The 20,245-nt window shown below is 29.9% G+C and overlaps 1 protein-coding gene across 2 annotated transcripts in view; it reads left to right on the plus strand.

Moving 5' to 3' along the window:
- The first annotated feature begins 1,246 nt into the window (after positions 1–1,246).
- LOC106469558 (cleavage and polyadenylation specificity factor subunit 6-like) overlaps positions 1,247–20,245 on the plus strand; it is a 51,463-nt gene continuing 32,464 nt past the window's right edge. The window contains exons 1-7 of one of the 2 annotated variants that reach the window (XM_013930066.2): positions 1,247–1,380; positions 3,961–4,047; positions 6,904–7,002; positions 10,627–10,730; positions 15,575–15,640; positions 16,115–16,203; positions 18,429–18,635. In XM_013930066.2, the coding sequence (XP_013785520.1) occupies positions 1,321–1,380; positions 3,961–4,047; positions 6,904–7,002; positions 10,627–10,730; positions 15,575–15,640; positions 16,115–16,203; positions 18,429–18,635 (712 nt within the window). In that variant the 5' untranslated portion in view covers positions 1,247–1,320. The remainder of the gene's footprint in view (positions 1,381–3,960; positions 4,048–6,903; positions 7,003–10,626; positions 10,731–15,574; positions 15,641–16,114; positions 16,204–18,428; positions 18,636–20,245) is intronic. The other variant, XM_013930057.2, reaches the window with a different exon arrangement.

Genomic DNA, 20,245 nt, shown 5'->3' on the forward strand with positions numbered 1-20,245 from the left:
TTACATTACCCTCTTTTATATATCCGACTACCCTATATCTAGCAAACACTAGAGCATTCGCCAAAGTACAGGATAGTTCTAGAAAGTAGAGGGCGTGAGAATCACATGATCTCGATGACGCAACAATATATATACTATTGTAAGTATTTGATAACTGGGAAAGTTCTTTTGGATTATTTGGAAAAAATAATGCCAAGTCCAGACCACGCAGTGATAGGGAATCATTTTATTTTTTCAGTAATGTTTGTTAGAGCTACGTTCACTTGTAGGGTTAATTTCATAAATACAACATAAAATTCCGCAACTAAATGTAGATCTCACTTTAAATACAATGTTTCAATGTGTACTGTGTGACCCGCGATTAACTTGCATAACTTTAATAGAAAAACGAGCACTAACGCACTAAGTAACTAAATATCAGAATAGACGCCATACCTTTTCTGATAATAAGCCAACTTCTTATTAACAATTCACAGAATTCTCGTTGAATCTTCCCACGCACTGATTAATCGTATTTATAATCATTCTCGTTTCTTCAAATACCATGAAATTCTAGATTATTACATCATCATGAAGTTTCTAGGTATTTTAGAATGATCTTAACTTCAAATGCCCAGTATCAAACATCAAAATTAAAACATTGAAAATATAGTTTACAACAATACACATATAGAACGGCCCTGCATGGCGAGGAGGTTAGGGAGCTCGACTCGCAATCTGCGGGTCGCGGGTTCGAATCCCCGTCAGACCAAACATGTTCGCCCCTTTCAGCCGTGGGGGCGTTATATATTGACGGTCAATCCTACTATTCGCTGGTAAAAGAGTAGCCCAAGAGGTGGCGGTTGGTGGTGATGACTAGATGCCTTCCCTCTAGTCTTACACTGTTAATTTAGGGACGGCTAGCGCAGATAGCCCTCGTGTAGCTTTGCGCGAAATTCAAAAAACAAACAAACAAACACATATAGAAATAATTAAACAATTTCCTATGCTTAGGATGTTTTTCTTTCTTTATGTCCTTATAATTGAGTACCGGTACTTGTTTGGTTAGTGCATATATAAATCAATCCGTTAGAAAACTAGGTAAAGAGTGATAATATTTCTACGATTTTGTGCATTGTGTAAAGCCAATTGGTAAACCTATGTAAAATGAATGAGATATATGATTGTATATATATATTTGATTAATAATAATAAAATATTTAACCTGTATAGTTTAGAAGAAAACTCTTACTACTCCAATAACGTGTAACAAATAAGACCAAACTGTGACATTCAACAACAAAGTATCTCTTGGTACTCCAATAGGCTTAAGTTGAAATCATGGCGGATGGAGTAGACATAGATTTGTATGCAGAGGATCTGGAGCATGACTTCAACCAGGTGAGTGTTTGAAAATACATCGAACCACTTAGTTATACTTCGTAAGATATTTTTAATTTTTATGAACTTTTAAATTTAAATATGTTTTAGTAGGAGAACATGCGCTAACAAGAGTCATTAGGCCTCCCACAGTACCATTAACACTAAAAGTAAAAGTAAAAATACTAGTATTACTATTAGTAGTAACATGAGAAAATAACAATACCACTGTATGATGTATCAGTATTAAACTACATTTTGTAGGGCTAGTACTAGTAATACTGTATTAATAATATAACTATAAGTACTACAATATAGTTCGCTATTATTATTAGTAATATTAGTATTACTGCTATTACTATTAGTAGTAGTACTAGGTTTAACGTTAATAGTACTATTATTAGTAGTATTAATTCATTAAATGATCAATACTATTAGAAAGGTAACTTTTAAATTAAAATTTAATCTGTTAATGTAATACTATATAGAATTTGAATACAATGTTGAGTTTATTGTATTCAACTTTCATATAACATACAGACAGTAACCTCTTATTTATAGAAATCAAATTCAGTGTATTAGATATAAATTCATTTTGACAGAACAATGTCAAAATGTCATTTGATACCTGATAAACATAATTGTGATGCCATTTTGAAAGGTCATTTTTTGTTGTTTATTAAGATAATATTGGTAATAGTAGAATACTAAAGATATTAAATATGAGATTGAAATAGAGGATTATTGTAAGTGTTAGTAAAAAGGAGTAGTCATGTTAAGAATTAGAATTACTGTTTCTATTGTTATTGGGTAGCTACTTAGAATTTAAAACATTAGTAGATTATTTAAATTATTAATATTTAAGTTTAACTAAATGCATGTTTCATGTCATAGCTGCATTACTAATGTAATAATTTACTTGTAATTAATAGTATCCTTATTACTTAGTAATGGAATTTTATTGAAAGACTTATGTACAATTTAATCTAAAAACTGTGAAATAAATTCAATTTTTTTAGTTAGATTCATCCAATTTTCCCGGAAATTTAACAATATTTTTGCCACTAATAGTGGATTTATAAGTTTTATGGAATATCATGATTTCATCAAACTACTACGTTTTATTTTCTTAGAAATTGTTAAAGTGTAATTGAAACACTTCAGTGTGGTGACCACCATTAGTTTTACCTCATTAGATAATGGGTTTAGTGTATATAGTTAATATTAACAGTGTTACAATTCCATATATAACATTAAGACCTTAGCTTACATTAGTTTTTGCTAATTACTTTGTTATATTTGACATTGTTGTAACTTAATTTTCTAAGTATTATTATTATTATTATTGAACTTTCTTAAATGCTGTTGCATTTACTTTTGGCTGTTACAGAAAATTTAACTGACTGGCACTGACACTTCATGTGGAAACTGGCTATCTCATAAGAGGTAGAAGAGAGTTAATTTACTTATGTAACCAGTGACTTTCTTGATGTATAATATCCCATTGATTTCTCAGTAAATCAAGAAACTTAAGAGGCTAGAAATTTTCATTTTAGCTAAGGGATATTTACACTATAAATGTGTAATTTGTGGGAAACTCAGTGCATCATATAGGGGTAGAAAGAAAATCTAAAATGGGCAATTTGGGATGAACAAGCATCATATGATACAGAGAAGTAAAGACTGAGAATTTATTCAAATATTTCCTTTTCAAATTAAGAAAATAAAATTTGTATTAAAATTTGAATTGCAAACTATGTTTTGATGCCAAGGTCAAAATATGCAAACTTTGAACCTACCCAGTATACAGAGAGTTAATCAATTAGTAAAGTGTTCCTCAAATCATGGTATGTACAAGTTGAAAAGTTCTACCAGCAAGTTGTCTTCCTTCTTGTCAGCAGTTCAACAAATTTGTTAAATAAGAGCATCCTTACTTGAAAGTCGGATGTTAGTTAGAAAGTGTGTGTATACTCTGTGGGTACTCCACCAAATTATGATAATTTTGAATACACCAAATGTATATATCTCTAGTAGAACATAGAAACTTGAGGAAGACATGATGATTTCTTGAATGAAGACTGAAATGATGTACTTAGAATTTACTATTATAGATAATATTAATATCATTAGAAAATTCTTGTGTGCTGTTTTATTTTGGGTTTGTTTCATGTGCCATCAGCAACTAAAATTTTTTATTGAAGTTGCTATTACTCCTTTTGTAATATGAAAGTAAAAATGTTTAATAAACTTGAAAAAAATGCAAATGCTGTGACATCACAATATAATGATATTTCATGTGAAGTTTCATTATCTTAGTATTGTTCATTTCTTATATTCGCAAGCCATTGATTTGACTTTTGAATAGGGCCAATTTTTAAAAAGAATACTCAACTATATTCATAAGATATGTGATAAAAAGTAGATTCAGAATTTTAATAGTTGGAGTTTTCATTAACAATAAGGTAGTTTGTTTGAAGTTTTCGTGATTATTAAAAATATTTTACAAGAGACCATTTTTTATGGATTATGGAGTTTTTGTTTGAGCTTTCAGCATTGAAGGAATGATCTTGTTAAATAAAATGTGATTATTTTTCTTTCCAGGAAGGAGATTACAACCATGACTCCAATATTGACCTTTATGATGATGTTATTACTGCTTCTACAGGAGATATAGGTCATCCTGATGAGGTATGCTAAATAATATTGTTTCATAGCTTTTTTAAATGTTTTAATCCAAAATGTATATTTGTTTTCTGGTGGTTTCTTGGTTTTAAGGACAAACTCTTTTATTGACTTTATTACTTGAGTAAAGCCTCTAGTGTAAGTATTGGGAAATGAAATGGAATACCATTATTGCTTTCTATTCTTAATGATGCAAGGCTTTTTATCTACAGAGACTTTGGTGTGTTTCTCCATAAGTTTGATAAGTATAATTGCAAGAGCCTTATATCTTAGAAATAATACCTATAAATTTATCTTGAATGCTTTTTTTAATGATTTTCTTTCTCTCCTTTTTAATAATCATCTGATTAGAATGTAAATATTTACATTTATACTTTTAACCTTTATTCACATATTGTAGTTATTGTATGCACCATGCATTCATTGTATGATCTAACCTTTGTCAAAATTTTACATTGTTTATTCTGGTTTCCCATTTTCTGTTTTGTTTTTTCTAACTGACTCCAGTATTTTAGAGCATGGAAGACACTCACCAAAAAATTTTGGGCTAGGACTTTGCTTTGCAAGTTTTATTAGTTTGTGAACAGTAACACTTAAATTAAAAGATAATTAGCTCCATCTTGTATAAATAAAATGGGAGGGATAGAGAAAATTATTCACAATATAAGCAACCCTAAGTCATACTTCTTCATTGACCTACACTTAGACATCACAACATGTACAGATCTTAGCAGACAAGTGCATAAAGTTATGTTTTGCAAGTGACCAAAATTACCTTAGTTTGTATGACTTATAATCCAATGACTTTTAGTGCTTCAAAATTATTTTAAAAAATGCATTTACTACTTTATACCATCAATATTCTTGGAAGCTTATTAGATAATTATTCAATCATGTAATTTCTTAACACAATTAAAGAGCTTCATTATTAATTATCTACATACAAAACAGCAAGTAGTCCCTAAGTGGGATCCATAGTAGAGCAACTACAATTCTGATTCTAACTTTTGTGAATGAAGGTAAATTTACTACCTAAGTGCTTATTCTGTAGTTGTATATAGCCTCATTGATGGATGTATATAGGTAACAAAAACTGATTCCAGCCAGTATAAACATTTCTTTTAGAATTTTTAGAAAAGTCTCTCGATCCCTAGCGTGCTATTTATCTAATGTTCATCAGCTTAAGCAGAAGAAAGATCTACACAGACTATTGCACACTGATAGCAAAGCAACCATGTAGTTTTAGTCAGCCTGAAACATTGAACAGAAAACGAACTAAACATACATTTAGAGCACATTGTTAATTCAGGTATGTCGGAACACAGGGAAAAGTGTATAAAGAGGAATTAACATTAAGTATTGCATATGTAGAAAACAACGAGTATGTGAACTGTTAGTTACCTGTTTCCTACTATTGTGCAAATGTGCCATGTTTGCAAAATTATTGGCTTAAATGACTGGCTGATGTAAGTAATTCAACCTTGCTCATGTATTATTACTTTGAAAAATAATCACTTCTTAAAGAAATATCATTGCATTTGATGTAGGGCTCAGTGATTAACTCAATTACTTGATATAATCAATAACCTATGAGCATTGATTACATCAACTAATGTCAAGTGTTTCTGATTATCTTAATTTTAATGTCATAAGTCATAGAAATAACTGTCCGATTGGTAACTTGCTGATTCAAAATAAGAGATTTTGGCTCATTTCTCACTGGAATATTATTGTGTAGAAAATTGTGAATAATATTATACCTATGATAATCATATTATCCTCTACCTCTAGCAAGCAAAGTGGCACATGCTGTTAAGTTTGATCACCTAGATGTAGTTGTGTATGTTCTCTTCACCACCACATGCTTGATTACCTTTATATAGTTCTTTGATATAGTTATGTTTCTATAAAATTGTAAATTTGATCACCAAAACCAAACATATGTAACTTATTTTAACCTATACCTAATAATCATCTTACTGGTCACTGTTATGTTTAATATTTTTCCAATTTATAATCAATGTCAGGAAGTAATGTTTATTTTCATCAACAAGATATTAGTAGCTTTAGTTGAGTATTCTTGCAAACATTTGTTAGGAAAATCCCATAGAAAATTATAAATCATATTTTCAGCTTGTTACAGCTTTTATACTACATTGTTTAACTTGTGTGTATGATCATACATTGTGTAACTTATGTATATGATCAATTTTCCTGTACAATGGTTTATGATTAAAAGATGTAACTTCTAAAAGATTAAATCTATAAGATTAAATGGAGGATGGTTCAAAAATGTCATATTATAAAAACCAAAAACTTGAGGAGAACAGAATCATTAGTCTCATGTGAGAATAATTGATTAGTTGGAAGTAATTTATCAGTGAGTCTGATGATTAATCAGTAAAAAGAATCCACAAATTACCCCAGCTCTAATCTTGTCATAAATTTATGACAAAATGTTAAAACCCATGCATGGAATCATAGTATAATAGTTGTAATTTACAACAGTTTGTTATTTCTTGTCCAGATGTTCGTTGTTTGGAAAACAGTTTAGGCTACCAGTATGTGTGCTAAAAAAAACTGTCCAGCACAGCATGTCTTCATAAATATCCGATTATCATTTCCCTTCAAGAAAATTGTAATTTTAAATTTTAATTTTCATATTTATCAAATTTAAAATGCTTTAATATTGAGATATTTTACATTAGCAAAAATTACTAAACAATTTTAAGTTTTACTGGCAAATTCTTGTAGTAAATGTTAAGTTTATAAACTTTTTTTTTTATGAATATTCATAATCATCATTGTAATTGCTGCAGTTCATATCTAGTCTTATCTTAATCTTTATAATATGTTTTACAGTTTGGGATAAACCAGGACGGAATTTCTACAAGATCGGTATCATCAAGTGGAGGACCTCCCACCAAACGTGTAGCTGTTTATGTGGGCAACCTTACCTGGGTAAGTTTCTTGTGTGGTACAGGTTAACTTTTTAAGTTTGTTCAAATAGTTTTTTTTAGGAAATTTTTGCTTGGGATGGCTTAAAATGTTTTGTAAGCCATTTGTTAAAGTACATAAACCCTTCCCTCTTCGTATTCAATTTCATCCTCACTTAACAATTTTGAACTTGCATATTTTCAGGAAACTTTTGGCTTTTATTGTGGGCATCAGCATACCTGAATATCATAATATCTTTAACATTATTGCCTTTGTTTTCAAGGGTGACTCTTATTACAATATGTTCTAGTAAATGTGAAATAGGATTTTTACACATGAATTTGATTGCTACACATTTAAAAATTTCGTTAATATCTAACCTTTTTTCTTTTTTGCATTTATGTGATTAGCTGGATTGTTGCTGAAGAAGTTAAGCCATAAAAATTATTGCATATCAGGGCTAGCCAAAGGTTGGCATGCATCTATGCATAACAACAGTAGGGCTCGTATACTAGTTTAACAAAGAGTACTGTAACATGGGGCATGTTCTTGTAATTGAAACATTTTTTATTACTCCATTTTACTCTAACGTGATAATTTAAATGAAAAAGAATACCCCTTCTCCAATCAATGAAAGGCCTTTTGTGCCTTTGTACTTGACTATTGTCGTGCAACATTTCTAGATCAAGTTACAAATATTAATATTTTGTATAAAAAGATATTGTTACAATAATACAGTTATTCAAAGCATAAACTCATTTTTATTACTCAAAATAATATATGAATGAAATAGTTTCAATGATTTAAGAGTTACCAAGCAAATATTTCGTTGTTTTTTTCCTAATAGTCCTTGATCGTGTAATTGAAAATGTATTTGTTAGTCATGCATTGACTTGCTGAATTGCAGAGACGCTTCTAGCAGTAATGACAAAAATATTTTCCAGAATGAATACAGGATTTTCTCTTGTTGTATCGAATAGTTAGACAAAACATAGCTTACAGAATAAAAAAATTTAATTTTTCAATTAAACTCAGATTCAATCACATTAAACTTAATTTCTTAACTATTGTCAACACCTTATGTGGCACTGAGAAACTGATTTTCTGCACACATGTGGCAGTAGAGAAGCGTAGGTAATTGAAGTAATTCTGCTACATGTGGGATATATATAAAAATTAGAACTAAATAGTTGATTAGTACAATATATATTAGTACTCAAAGTACACAAGCAGAACAAATAAGTTATATAATCACTTGTATTTTGCATTTGCTTTATCCAGTGCAGTACACTTTGTTTTTATACTTCCTTAACTTATCAATGTATGATTGTGAAATAATGTTCCAAATGTCCTTTATTACTCACCACAATTCTGCTAAGTTGCTTGGTAACCATTTGATCTACTCATACAACCTGTACAGCATTAATAATATTCATACTGGAACATTGCAAGCCAAGCTACAGTTGTGAGTATTCCATTAGCCTTTCTCCCCTTCTTCCACCAGATATCATTTCATCATATTTTATTTAAGCTTGGGATCACTTTCTTCCTGCCTAACAGGTCTTGTTCTTGGGGTAAAGACATGATGGATAAGAATCTATTGTACCTGTTGGCAGTCAAGTTGCCACCAGTTTTGTATAGCTCTCCAATACCATAGAGTGAGATTCAGCTCACACTTGTTATGGTCCCCAGTATGCTTTATTTTCAATGTTGTACATAGACTGTGATACCATTCTTCTTTCTGCCATTGAACAAACTATAGCTTATTGTTTTCCAACAATTTGAATTTGGATTCATATGTAAAGAACATCCTTCTTCACATTTGTTATTCTATTACTTGAAGTCGGATGCCTATTTCAGTCTTTTGGTTTGGTTATCTTTTCTAAATAGAGTTTTTGAGTGGGTATACATCTACTGAGTTCACTGCATGCTAAAGTGTATGCTACTCTAATGGTGGTAACATTCTTACCCACACTTACAGCTTGGCCATTGGCAATATTTCTAATGTATTGTCATGTATTACATCAAGAGCCTATCCTGAGTTACTTCATATTACTTTTGAAGAGTTTGGGCTTTCTACATCAACTGCTTTTGTTATCAACACAACCTTATTAGTTTCATATACTTTCTGTAGTCTTCCCTTATAGATCTTGTTGAAACCTGAAATTTCACATCATTCTGTTGCATGTAATAGCCTTCACCAGCCAAAACTTTGATTTCTACACATTTGTCATGTGGCATTTCTGTCCTGGGAGGCATGAGTACATTCATCACACTATTTTTGGTAAAGTATGATTCCCTGTACTTTTATTAACATGTTGCTGGTGTGACACTGTCTTGTTAGTTTGACAGCCAATCACAGTGTAAGTTACAAACACATGACTGTTCTATGGTGCAGGTCATTTTCATAGGGTAGAGGAGGAGCAATCCCATAATATTTAAATTTTTTCCCATTTTCTTTCCATAATTGATTCCAGTATTGTATGTTGTCAAGTTTTGACAAAACTAAGGATTTGGTAATATGGTTTTTCACACTTATTGAAATACCACTATGTAAATTTATCTCTTTACTTTTCTAACTTGTTTTATGTGAACTTAAAAAAAAATAACTGTAACAGAGCAAAGCATTTTTAAGAAAGTCTAAATATATCATATATGTTCCCTCTAAGCTACATGGCTGTACAACAAACAATCAAGTGCCGCACATTTTATTATTCCAGCCACGCACATCCTCAGTAATGGTGAGGAGTTTCAACACATTGATGGCATTAATGACCCTGGCAGTTGATAGTCCTGAAGCCCAAATAACCAACTGGTAGCATTGCACAGCAGCCTAATGGTCTAAATATCCCCCCCCCCCCAAAAAAAAAAACAAAAAAAAACTGGTAGCACCTCTACACATTGCCTTGATACTCGTACACATGATAAAATTCATTCTGCACATGGATTTAAAAAGTATTAGAGGGAACATTGATCATCAACATATTCTATGACTTTGTAAATTAAATGAAAATAACTTGCTGTTAAAATTAGTTACAAACAGCTTAGGTAGACTTTTTTCAAGGCAATAGGCGAGTAAGAGGCCTTTTTTTTCCAAAAATACTGTTATTTTTTGATTAACTTGCTGGATGGGAATGATTAAAATTAACTTAATAATGCACTGTTTGTCTGTTACATCTAGATATGTAATATTGAAATTAGTTGTGCTCATATGCAAATTCAATTTTCAACTGCTGGTTAATATATTTTTAACTTCATTGTAATTTTAATGCTTATTTAAATTTTGTGCATTGTTTTAAAATTCATTTTGTCTATTGACCTATGACAGTTGTTTTTGTTTAGTCATCTCATTTAATGCTTAATTTCATCATTCTCAGCCAGCTTATAAATAAATGGAATGTCCATGATGATTTGAAAAATGTTAGCAGAGTTCTTCACATAATTTTGAACATGTCAGAATTAATTTCCTGTCTGTTTAACTTAAAAACTTTGAAATCCGTTCTTGTTAATTCCTTATAAGCAAATATAATGAAAATTAAAACCATGTACATAGGTCTTATATTTCTCTCAGTTTGAGACATGTTATGATAAAATAAAGTGTCCAGGAGTCCCATGAAGTTTTATTATTATGCTTGCCTTGGTTTTTAGTGGACTACAGATCAAGATGTTATTGATGCCATCAACAAACTTGGTGTAAATGATGTTTTGGATGTCAAATTCTATGAAAATAGAGCTAATGGACAGTCAAAAGGGTAAGGAGATTGAAATGTTTGGTTGTGTTTCTACAGTTATTAAATATGTGAAACATATTGTGACATAATGTGTTTACATAAAGCCAGAAAATTCTGTTAACATATAATAACCTATTATATTACATGTACTAAAACATTTTGCCTTTAAAAAATGGAGTATTGTTTCAAATTACAATAAAAAATAAACTGTGATTAATGTTCTAATCCTGTATGTTCAGTTTTGTGGAGACAAACTAGATATTCATATGTAGTGTAAGCTGTGAAGAAGACCTCAGAGTAGAAGCCAAAACATTGTCCCCTTATTTTCAACAAGTAGTTGCAATCCATTAAAGTTTCAAACTTACTCTGGTAAAAAAGTTGATAAAATTGGATATTTTAATGCCCTATTTCCTCAATGAAGATAATTTAATTAGACTCCCCCCCTTTCCTCACATTATATTACCAAGTACATGTACACTTTATATATGAAAACTTCAAACCAGATATTTACTGTTCATAGTACAACATTGCAAAATTTTACACATTCACTCATAAAAGCAGTTTCTTTCATCATTAATCACTGAAATACATTTCTGCAAATGGGATTCTCAAAAAGTATATTTCAAGACCTTAGAAGTTTTAACCCCTTTTTGTTTTTTCTCTCTGCCACAGTTATAAGTATACAATCTCCTAGTACCAGTTAAAAATGCATGTTTTAATATTTCCTTTCTTACCTGAAACTGGTAAACCTTTGTGAAGTTTGAAGGGGAATACTCTTTCTTCATGATAGTAAAAGATATTTCCAAACTCCCATGACAGTGGTCTAGAGAGAGACAAGATGTGCCCATAGCAGTGAAAGAGTTTATATTAAATTAAAACAGTTATCAGACTATTGCTAAACTTAACCCTTTATAACCCGGTCCCGGCATGGCCAGGTGGATAGGGTGCTCGACTCGCAATCTGAGAGTCGCGGGTTTGAATCTCTGTCCCACCAAACATGCTCACCCTTACAGCCGTGGGGGCGTTATGATGTGCGGTCCATTCCACTAATCATTGGTAAAAGAGTAGCCCAAGAGTTGGAGGTGGGTGGTGATGACTAGCTGCCTTCCTTCTAGTCTTACACTGTTAAATTAGGGACGGCTAGTGCAGATAGTCCTCGTGTAGCTTTGCGAGAAATTAAAAACAAACAAACAAACAAACTTTACAACCCATTGATGGGCATAATGCCACCTGTGACTTGAATTAATGAAAATAACTCATAAAATCACCATATCTGGAACACACATACACACTTCAAACACATGGCAAGATAACTTTGGCTTTTTAAAATGTCAATTTGAATTTTTTTCAATTTGTGAATTATAACACTGCTGTTTATTTTCCTGGTTTGCATCTCTCTGTACACAGGCTCTGTCATTTTGACTGACCTTGTGACCACCATGTAAATATTCATACTTTTAATGTTGTAAATGTATCTTTGTTAAATTTAGCAAACCTTTAGTGAATGTTACAACTTTTTTATACATAAAAAGTAATTTTTTTTTTTAATTAAGTAATTTTACTGAAGATTTGTCTAAATTTCAAAGCTTTTACTAAGTCAGTCTGAGTACAAGGTGGTTTTCACGTTAAGAATAAAAATACAGTTTCATCTTATAGTTTTCATATTTCAGTTGCATCACCACTAGAACCACTTAAATGAATATCAAAAGTGTTTTTCAGTAAAACTATATTTTATATCCTATTTTCTCTACTCTAACACTGTGTACAGGCATGACTCATTTGTTACATTTATATTTCTAATTTATCATGGTTAAAAGGCTGGAATGAATAAACAGATAAGAAATAGTGTGTTTGTCTCATAATCAGAACATTGTGGATTCCAAACTTCCAGTGTCTATCGGAAAACAGATTTAGGAAAGTAAGACGTATGGTGTTTCAATTGTTAAATGTACACAATGTATAAAAAGTAAATTTTTAGTTTATTAACGCCAAGGTATGAAGTTACATAAGTTATAAATTACAGTGTAAAAACAGAATTTACACATTATTCTGTATTAAGGAATACATTTATGCAATCGTAAATTTACACCTTATTTAACACAAGTAGCCTAAGAGTTGGCAGTGGGTGCTGCAGCCAACTACCTTCCATTAGTTGGCAGTTCAAAATTATGGATGGTAAATTATTGTGCCTTGGCCAAGTTGGCTTTTTTCACATACACTAGCAATGTGTATAATCTTGAGAGATTTGTTTTCATCAAAATTAATACTGATTTGATTTCGATGACGAGGAACCCACTTTGAGACTAATAATGGCTGGAGACGGCTTGAATGGGTAATGACAAGGTTTTGTCATCATCAGGTACATTGTACGTTGTACATTTGCTGTTGTGTTAAACTTATATTAAAGTTTTTCTTCATTACCCATTCAAGCCGTCTCCAGCCATCATTAAAATTAATACTGATTAGAACACCTGCAACTCTTATAACATACAGTTGTTACAGAATCGATTTTCCATTGTTTAGAAATTAGGATTATTGTGAGAAAGATGTTTTTCTTATTGGTGATGTCTAGAGTAAGTGAAAATGTAATTGATTTGACTATATAAGTAATGACTTTTAAAAGAATTTGAAAACAGGCATTCTGAGTACACTGGAATGAATGGCACTCTAGTGTACTAATCATGAATACTCTGCCTAAACAATCTATGAAAGAAAACAGACATCCTGTTTATCAATGCCATAATATTTTTTCTAATTTTCGTTATAAATAATTATAACTATTTAGTTCAAAGAAAAAGTATGAAATGTTTATTATTTTTATTTTAATATCAATCACATTACTATAAATATAGATATAAGCTTTGAAATTGCTGAAATATAACCCGACTTAGCTAAACATTTACAGAATATATTGTTATTTTAACTTTAGTTTGATTTATTTAGCTTACTTTAGGAAGATAGTCAATTTTAGTCCAGAATACTATATTATTACAGCAGAAGTCTCTTCTTTCATGTAAAAAAGTACTGGAAACTTGGTTACAATATTACACAACTAACTTTTAAAAAGTTATCTGGTATCATACCATCATTATAAAAAGTGAAACATTACCGCAGCTAGTGTAGAAAAGTTAAGCATGTTTACTTGTTAACATAATGATACTATATTATCTGAATAGATTTTGTAGTTTTATTCATAGTCATTCTCTAATGGTTTTCTAAACTTTGTAATATAAAGTTATAACTATTAAAAATTTTATTTTACAAAATAAATTTATGTTATTCTAATTCTTATGTTGTATTTAACTCTACATTTAGGCTACTTGAAGAATATAAAAAATATATGAGATTTTACTTTAGCTAAGTACTCTTTTGACTAATAAATATAGTAGGTTATGATTATCAATTTCTCTTAATTTATTATAAAGCACTTGAGTAACTGTGTAGTTATAGAAACATTAGTCACAAAAATTGTTGCTAACATGCACATAAACATGTAAAATAATACTTAATTGTATGGAATAACAAGTATGGAAAAGTGCGCACAGTATTGTTATAACAGGTGAGTGATAAGTGAATAAATATTTTGTTTCGAAATGTTGAACAGTGCAGTTGCATTGCCTGTGTGATACATTATCATATACAAAATTTAGGATTAAAAAAGTAACTTATTCTGTTTTATTGTACCTGAAGTCTGAAGACAGGGTTTCCTTTGGTTTTCATTATTTTATTTTTTACCACTAGATAAAATGTTTTGAGTCAAATTCTAAAGTCAATTTTATCTCTTAATTCCAACTATATTTCAACAATTTTACCTTGAAAATGTTTTAGAATCAATATTTTGTCATTTTCTGGCATTATTTATCTAGTGTAATTCATAAAGAAAAAAATTATTTTCATTTCCGTACATCTGTGGAGTTTTACCTGTTAACAAAACAGTTCACTTGTCTATGTGTTTTAAATTGTTCTTCCCATCCCAAAAAATAACTTTTTCTAAGAACCTATCACCTCTTGAGAATATATTATCCATTTCTTGATTTTCAAGCATTTCCTCTAGTTTTTGTACAGGCCTTGATTGAAACCTTGTGGTGCTATATCAAGTGGTTTGACCATTTACTAATGAAACACAGCTTTTAAAACAGCTATAAAAAAGTTTCAATACAATTGGATAGATCGAGAGTTAGACTGTAGGTTGAATAAATAAGTTTAAGAGTTTTTTGTTTGTTTTAAGTTTCTGTAAATGTTCTTTTCAGTTCCATTCATATGTAAATTTTTAAAATATTTGTTTGTTAAATTATATCTGTTTTAAAGCTACATAAATATTTTTCAATGAGAAGAAATCATATAACTTGAAATAAGGTAAGTTTGTACAATTTAAAGATGGGTTGAATAAGTAACAAAAAACTTTATTAGAAGTTTAACACAGTAACAAATGTACAATGTTTGGAGAAGGTTTTTATGATCATCAGGTACAACTATTGGACCTAGATACAGGAGTATGTATGTGTATATGTACAGACACAGTTTGAAACAAAAGTCAAATAAAATTCTCATGAAATCAGATACATTTCATTAAATGTACTGTCTTCTGAGTATTGTAGGCAATTGAAAAATACTGTGATAGTTCAAATCTTTATTGAATATTATCTTTATGTTTATCCTATTCAATACACTTCTAGATAATTCTTAACCAGTCATTTTCTTTCTATAGTATTTTAACTAACCTATTCATTAGGGGTATTACCACCTGTTTTCTGTACTTCTGTGTAACTAATTACAATTCATAATTTAAAGTTTCCAAAATATATGAAGCTATTTTCTTTTTTAAATGTTAGGCTGAAACAGTGGCTGAATTTTTCTTTGTTTAGGTTTTGTGTGGTTTCATTAGGATCTGAAAACTCATTCCGAATTGTCATGGACAAACTTCCAAAAAAGTGAGTATGAATTAAATCTTTTGGTCATTTGCTCTTTGTCATATGCTTAAAGGTTGAATTGACAATTAATTTTAAATTTGCAGTGTTTTTATGATTGTTTAACAGTTTGAATAAGATTTCCATATTATGTTACTCAGTGGTATTAATGCTATATGAGTCATTTAATTCTTAATTGTTTACCTGCCTTTTATTACTGGATTTTATTACTTTTCTGTATTATATGGCTCAGAGCTTGATGCAGTGTAAATGCTGAAGTAAATTTGTTGATTCAAAGTTGTGATATGCTAATAATAGTATACTAAATATATGGGTGGTATGTTGCTTCCAGGACTGTTGTAGTTCATCGTCATTGTACAAAAGTACAATAACCTCAAGCTATGAGCATGTAGATTATCTGTAATTGATAAATTGTGATGTACTATTGATAACTGATTATAACTGCTGTGTTTATGCTGGTTTTTTTTCTCTGTTCAGGGAACTTCATGCACAAAATCCTGCTGTAACACCTTACAACAGACAAAGCTTGAACCACTTTGAAATGCAGGCTAGAAAACCATCTCCAGGTGAATAAAACTCGTAAACATTCATTGAAGTACTCTCATGAATTAATCTTAAAGAAGAGAAAGGACTTTCATCTCTTCAGTAGTTACAATATTTGGAAATAAAAATTGTTTAATAATCTTTATAAAAAAACGACAAATAATTATTATAGAAAAATATAATCTCTAGCCATGATATTTTCATTTTTCCTGTATAGGTTGCATAGACTTTTGCATAGGTATGTCATTAAGAGCTAGGGGCTAAGAAATTCTCTGTCAACTTGTACTGTTCCTATCCATTGAGCTACTTTCAGTTTTTAAGACAAAATACAAAGTAGAATCATTCTATATTAAAATGTAGTTTTCAGATAAATAATTTTTAAGATGATATGCAGATAGAAATTATTCTTGTAAGTCTGTAATCTACTTTTATTTTGGAAATGACAGTGACAAAAACAAAACAAGTCCTCGAATTTGAAACTTAAAGATTTCCTACAGCATAAATTGAATTTCTTTTCTTTGGAGCATGGTAAATATAATTAATTATGATCATCAGTTGAGCTTATTACAAGAAGTTTCATTCTTCTGCAAATGCACAATCTCTGTAAGGATTTTAAAGTTCATGGAGAATGTTTTTCAGTACACTCTACTGCTACAACCACATATATTTAGTAATTTTCTTTCATTTATTCCCTGACTCTTTCTTTCTCACTTCATCTAACTTAAAAGAAACCTGTTTATTTATTTTGGAAACTTTTATATTTGTATTCCACCTTGATTTATCAATTTTGACAGTAAATTAATGGTAGTGAGCACATTCTAAATAAAATGCAACACAAATTTACAGTAGTTAATTATAATTATATGGATAAGTTCTACCCTAAACGTGCAGTTCTAATATTCATCAGAAATAATGCAAGTAAAAGTTTTAATGAGTGACATTACACGGGTTCTCATTGTCTAAATATAATCTTGATAGATATTGCTAGTTATATCTTGCTATTGTGATAATGATAAATGATGTATTTTGTAATTTTTGTAAACATTCTTCACATATGTTCATTATAGTTTTTCTTTTAAATTTTGTTCTTATTGGTATCAGTTGGCCTGAAGATTAGTTGAACTTAGGAGTTGAGAGTTTACTAAGTAAATTTTAAACCAGATTGAGTCATTATCATTTTTTATCATTGAACATTACATTTTCTTTTTGATATTATTTTATGTTATATTTATATGTAAAAATGCATAATTTTTAATAGGATCTTGGAGTCTCCCATACTTGTTTCTTAACCATGTTGAGTGAACTTGGTAGCTCTCAAATTACTGACCTGTTGTTGTGCTATTTTCAACTGGTTGAAAACCATATTGTATCATATTGAGTAATTTTATTTTTTGCCTGACACTCTCACTGCAAAGACATGAACAAAACAAAATGGGTGAAATGACACCCTTTCTGTCTAAAATGCCTAGGAGTCTTTAGCACATTAATTGATTTAATTGAAATATTGATATTATTTTTGTTCAGTCTTTTCGTAGTGATTTGTTAATTATTAAGAACTCTAAACAACAAGTTTGTGAACTGATAAATTGTTGAAAAAAATGTGTTTAAAAAGATGATGCTGAACTCCATTGGTAATTCTGGGACCAAGGATCTAGTATATATATTTGGAATCACAGATCAATTTTTAGAAAGTGTTATTTAAAGAGCCTGAATTGTATACACTGAAGTAGCTAGACCCATTTTTAAGAAAAATACATTTATTTTCATCAGATAAACCATGTTAGGCCCATATGCTTGTAGAGCTTGGCAATTTAATTGATTAATCAATTACCTATGAGAAGCTATTACATTGATTAATCAAGATGACAATTAATATTATTGTCACAGAAATAGTCAACTAATTGAATTTAGGGTTTCCTATTATCATTATTTTTGATTATGTGAATAAAAATATTGTTACTATGTTTGTTTTTATGCTCAAAGCTATATAATGAGTTATTTGTGCTCTGTGACACTAGAGGGAAGGAAACTGGCTGACAGCACTTTCTGCCACGTTTTTTTATTTTGTTATTCAACTTTTGATAGAAGGAAGGCAACATCTGCTACCAGCCTTTTGTTTTTTGTTTTTGCTTGTATGAACTATGATTTGAGGAATCAATAGATTTTACTTACTTGTGTAGATGATTTAAATTGTAGGATATGGTTTTATGTTATCTTTGTGTTATTATTATTATTATTTTTTTCTTAGGAAATCCTGGGCGAGAAGGAATGGGGAGAGGAGGACCATCAGGTGGAGGAATGAGGGAAAGAGATGGGAGAGGAGACAGAGGGCAACTTAATTTGAATAGAGGAATAAGTAATGGCCCACCACCTTTTCTCCCTCAACAGCGTATTCATGGACCTCCAATGGGCCCACCACTTCCACAAGGACTACCACCACCCCAATTTCATCAAGGTGCTTTTTTCTTTTGTTATGTAAAATCATATAGAAATATGAAATAATATATTATTGAAAACACAGGAAAAATACCAGGATTATAGTCAGCCTTCTGTTTGGTGTAAGTTAGTAAAGCCACAAAAAGGTAGTTTGGGAGAATTGGTTAATTAGAATAAACTTTAAAGGAAATTCAGTCTCATCATGACTCTTGTTGGTCTTCAAGTTTGAAGTAAGAGTCAATGTGCTCAGAATTGAATAGGAAGGCTTAGAAATCCAGAAAGGCCTTTCAGATATGTTGTGTTTTTACAGATTATTGTTTATGAAATGTATTCACTTGTAGTAACAGTATGTTGGGTAGTGATTAAATGTTTTTTTTAACACTCCAGATTTATTAGTTTTTACTGAATTACTTGTATAATTTTCAAGTGCAATTTAAGATATTTGTAGAATGATATAGAAAATATATCTTTTAATGCTGAAATGCTTCAAGTTTGCTATAAGGCAAAGTCATTTATTCCAATGCTATCTTGTTTCCAATTATATTTTTTATAAACATCATTTTGAGCAAGATTTCTTTTCTTATGATAATAGTTTTACCTTATTACAGGAATAATTTATGTCTTTGTATTACAATGTTTTAACCTTATGTTTATGGGTGGAGGTCAAAATGACATGACCTTTCACAGAGTTACATTCAATATTTAATTAAACAACTTTATTATCAATGCAATATCAATAAATTTTGCATAAAACATAGTTTATATTTCACATTTTTATATTATCTAAGTTTTAATTTCTTAATTTCAATGGAAATATTTAAATAAATTTTCAATCTTCACATCAATGTATCACATGAGCTTCACTCCAAATTGCCCATTTGGATTTTCTTTTAACCTGTATGTGATCTTTTAATTTTCCATGAATTACACGCTTTACTATAGATATTATTAAGCCATAATTAAGCTTTTTGCTTTACTGAGATATAAATAAAAAAGTCAATAATTCTCTCTGACATTTGCTGTTGGATTACTTATAACCAATAAAAAAAAAGATTCTGCTTTATATGATTCCTTATTTAGCTAGTTCATTCAGGTGCCAGGTTTGGAAATATTTAGCTTCAGTTTCATTGTTTGTATTAATGGTGTTTAGCTCTACTAACTAATTTAATTTTTTTAATTTATCTATAGCTTACCGTATTTTTCAAAATATAAGACACACCCTTATTTTGAAGACAAAGTTTTGGGGGGAAAAAAGCTATAGTTGCATTTGAAAGATTTTTATTGAACAAAAATTCAATTTGATACTTTAAAAATTAGTATGTATATATATTGTTCTAAACACAAAAGAGCTCAAAACATCAAAATAAGAAAATACCGTAAATCAAAATAAGGTTTACTGTTATTTAGTTTGGTTCAAAACCTACAAAATCTTCATTGCTTTCACTGTAATTTATTATTTAGGGAGCATTATAAATAGTTATGTTTTTAAAATAAAAATAAAAGACTACTATTGTTATAAATAACACATTCAATTGAACTAAACTATGCATGCCCATTTAAATATATTTAGACATTGGCTTGTGTATATCGTATATATATATATACATATATATTATTCATACCTTCGAT

This window comes from Limulus polyphemus, unplaced genomic scaffold, assembly GCF_000517525.1.
Source record: "Limulus polyphemus unplaced genomic scaffold, Limulus_polyphemus-2.1.2 Scaffold97, whole genome shotgun sequence".
NCBI lineage: Eukaryota > Metazoa > Arthropoda > Merostomata > Xiphosura > Limulidae > Limulus > Limulus polyphemus.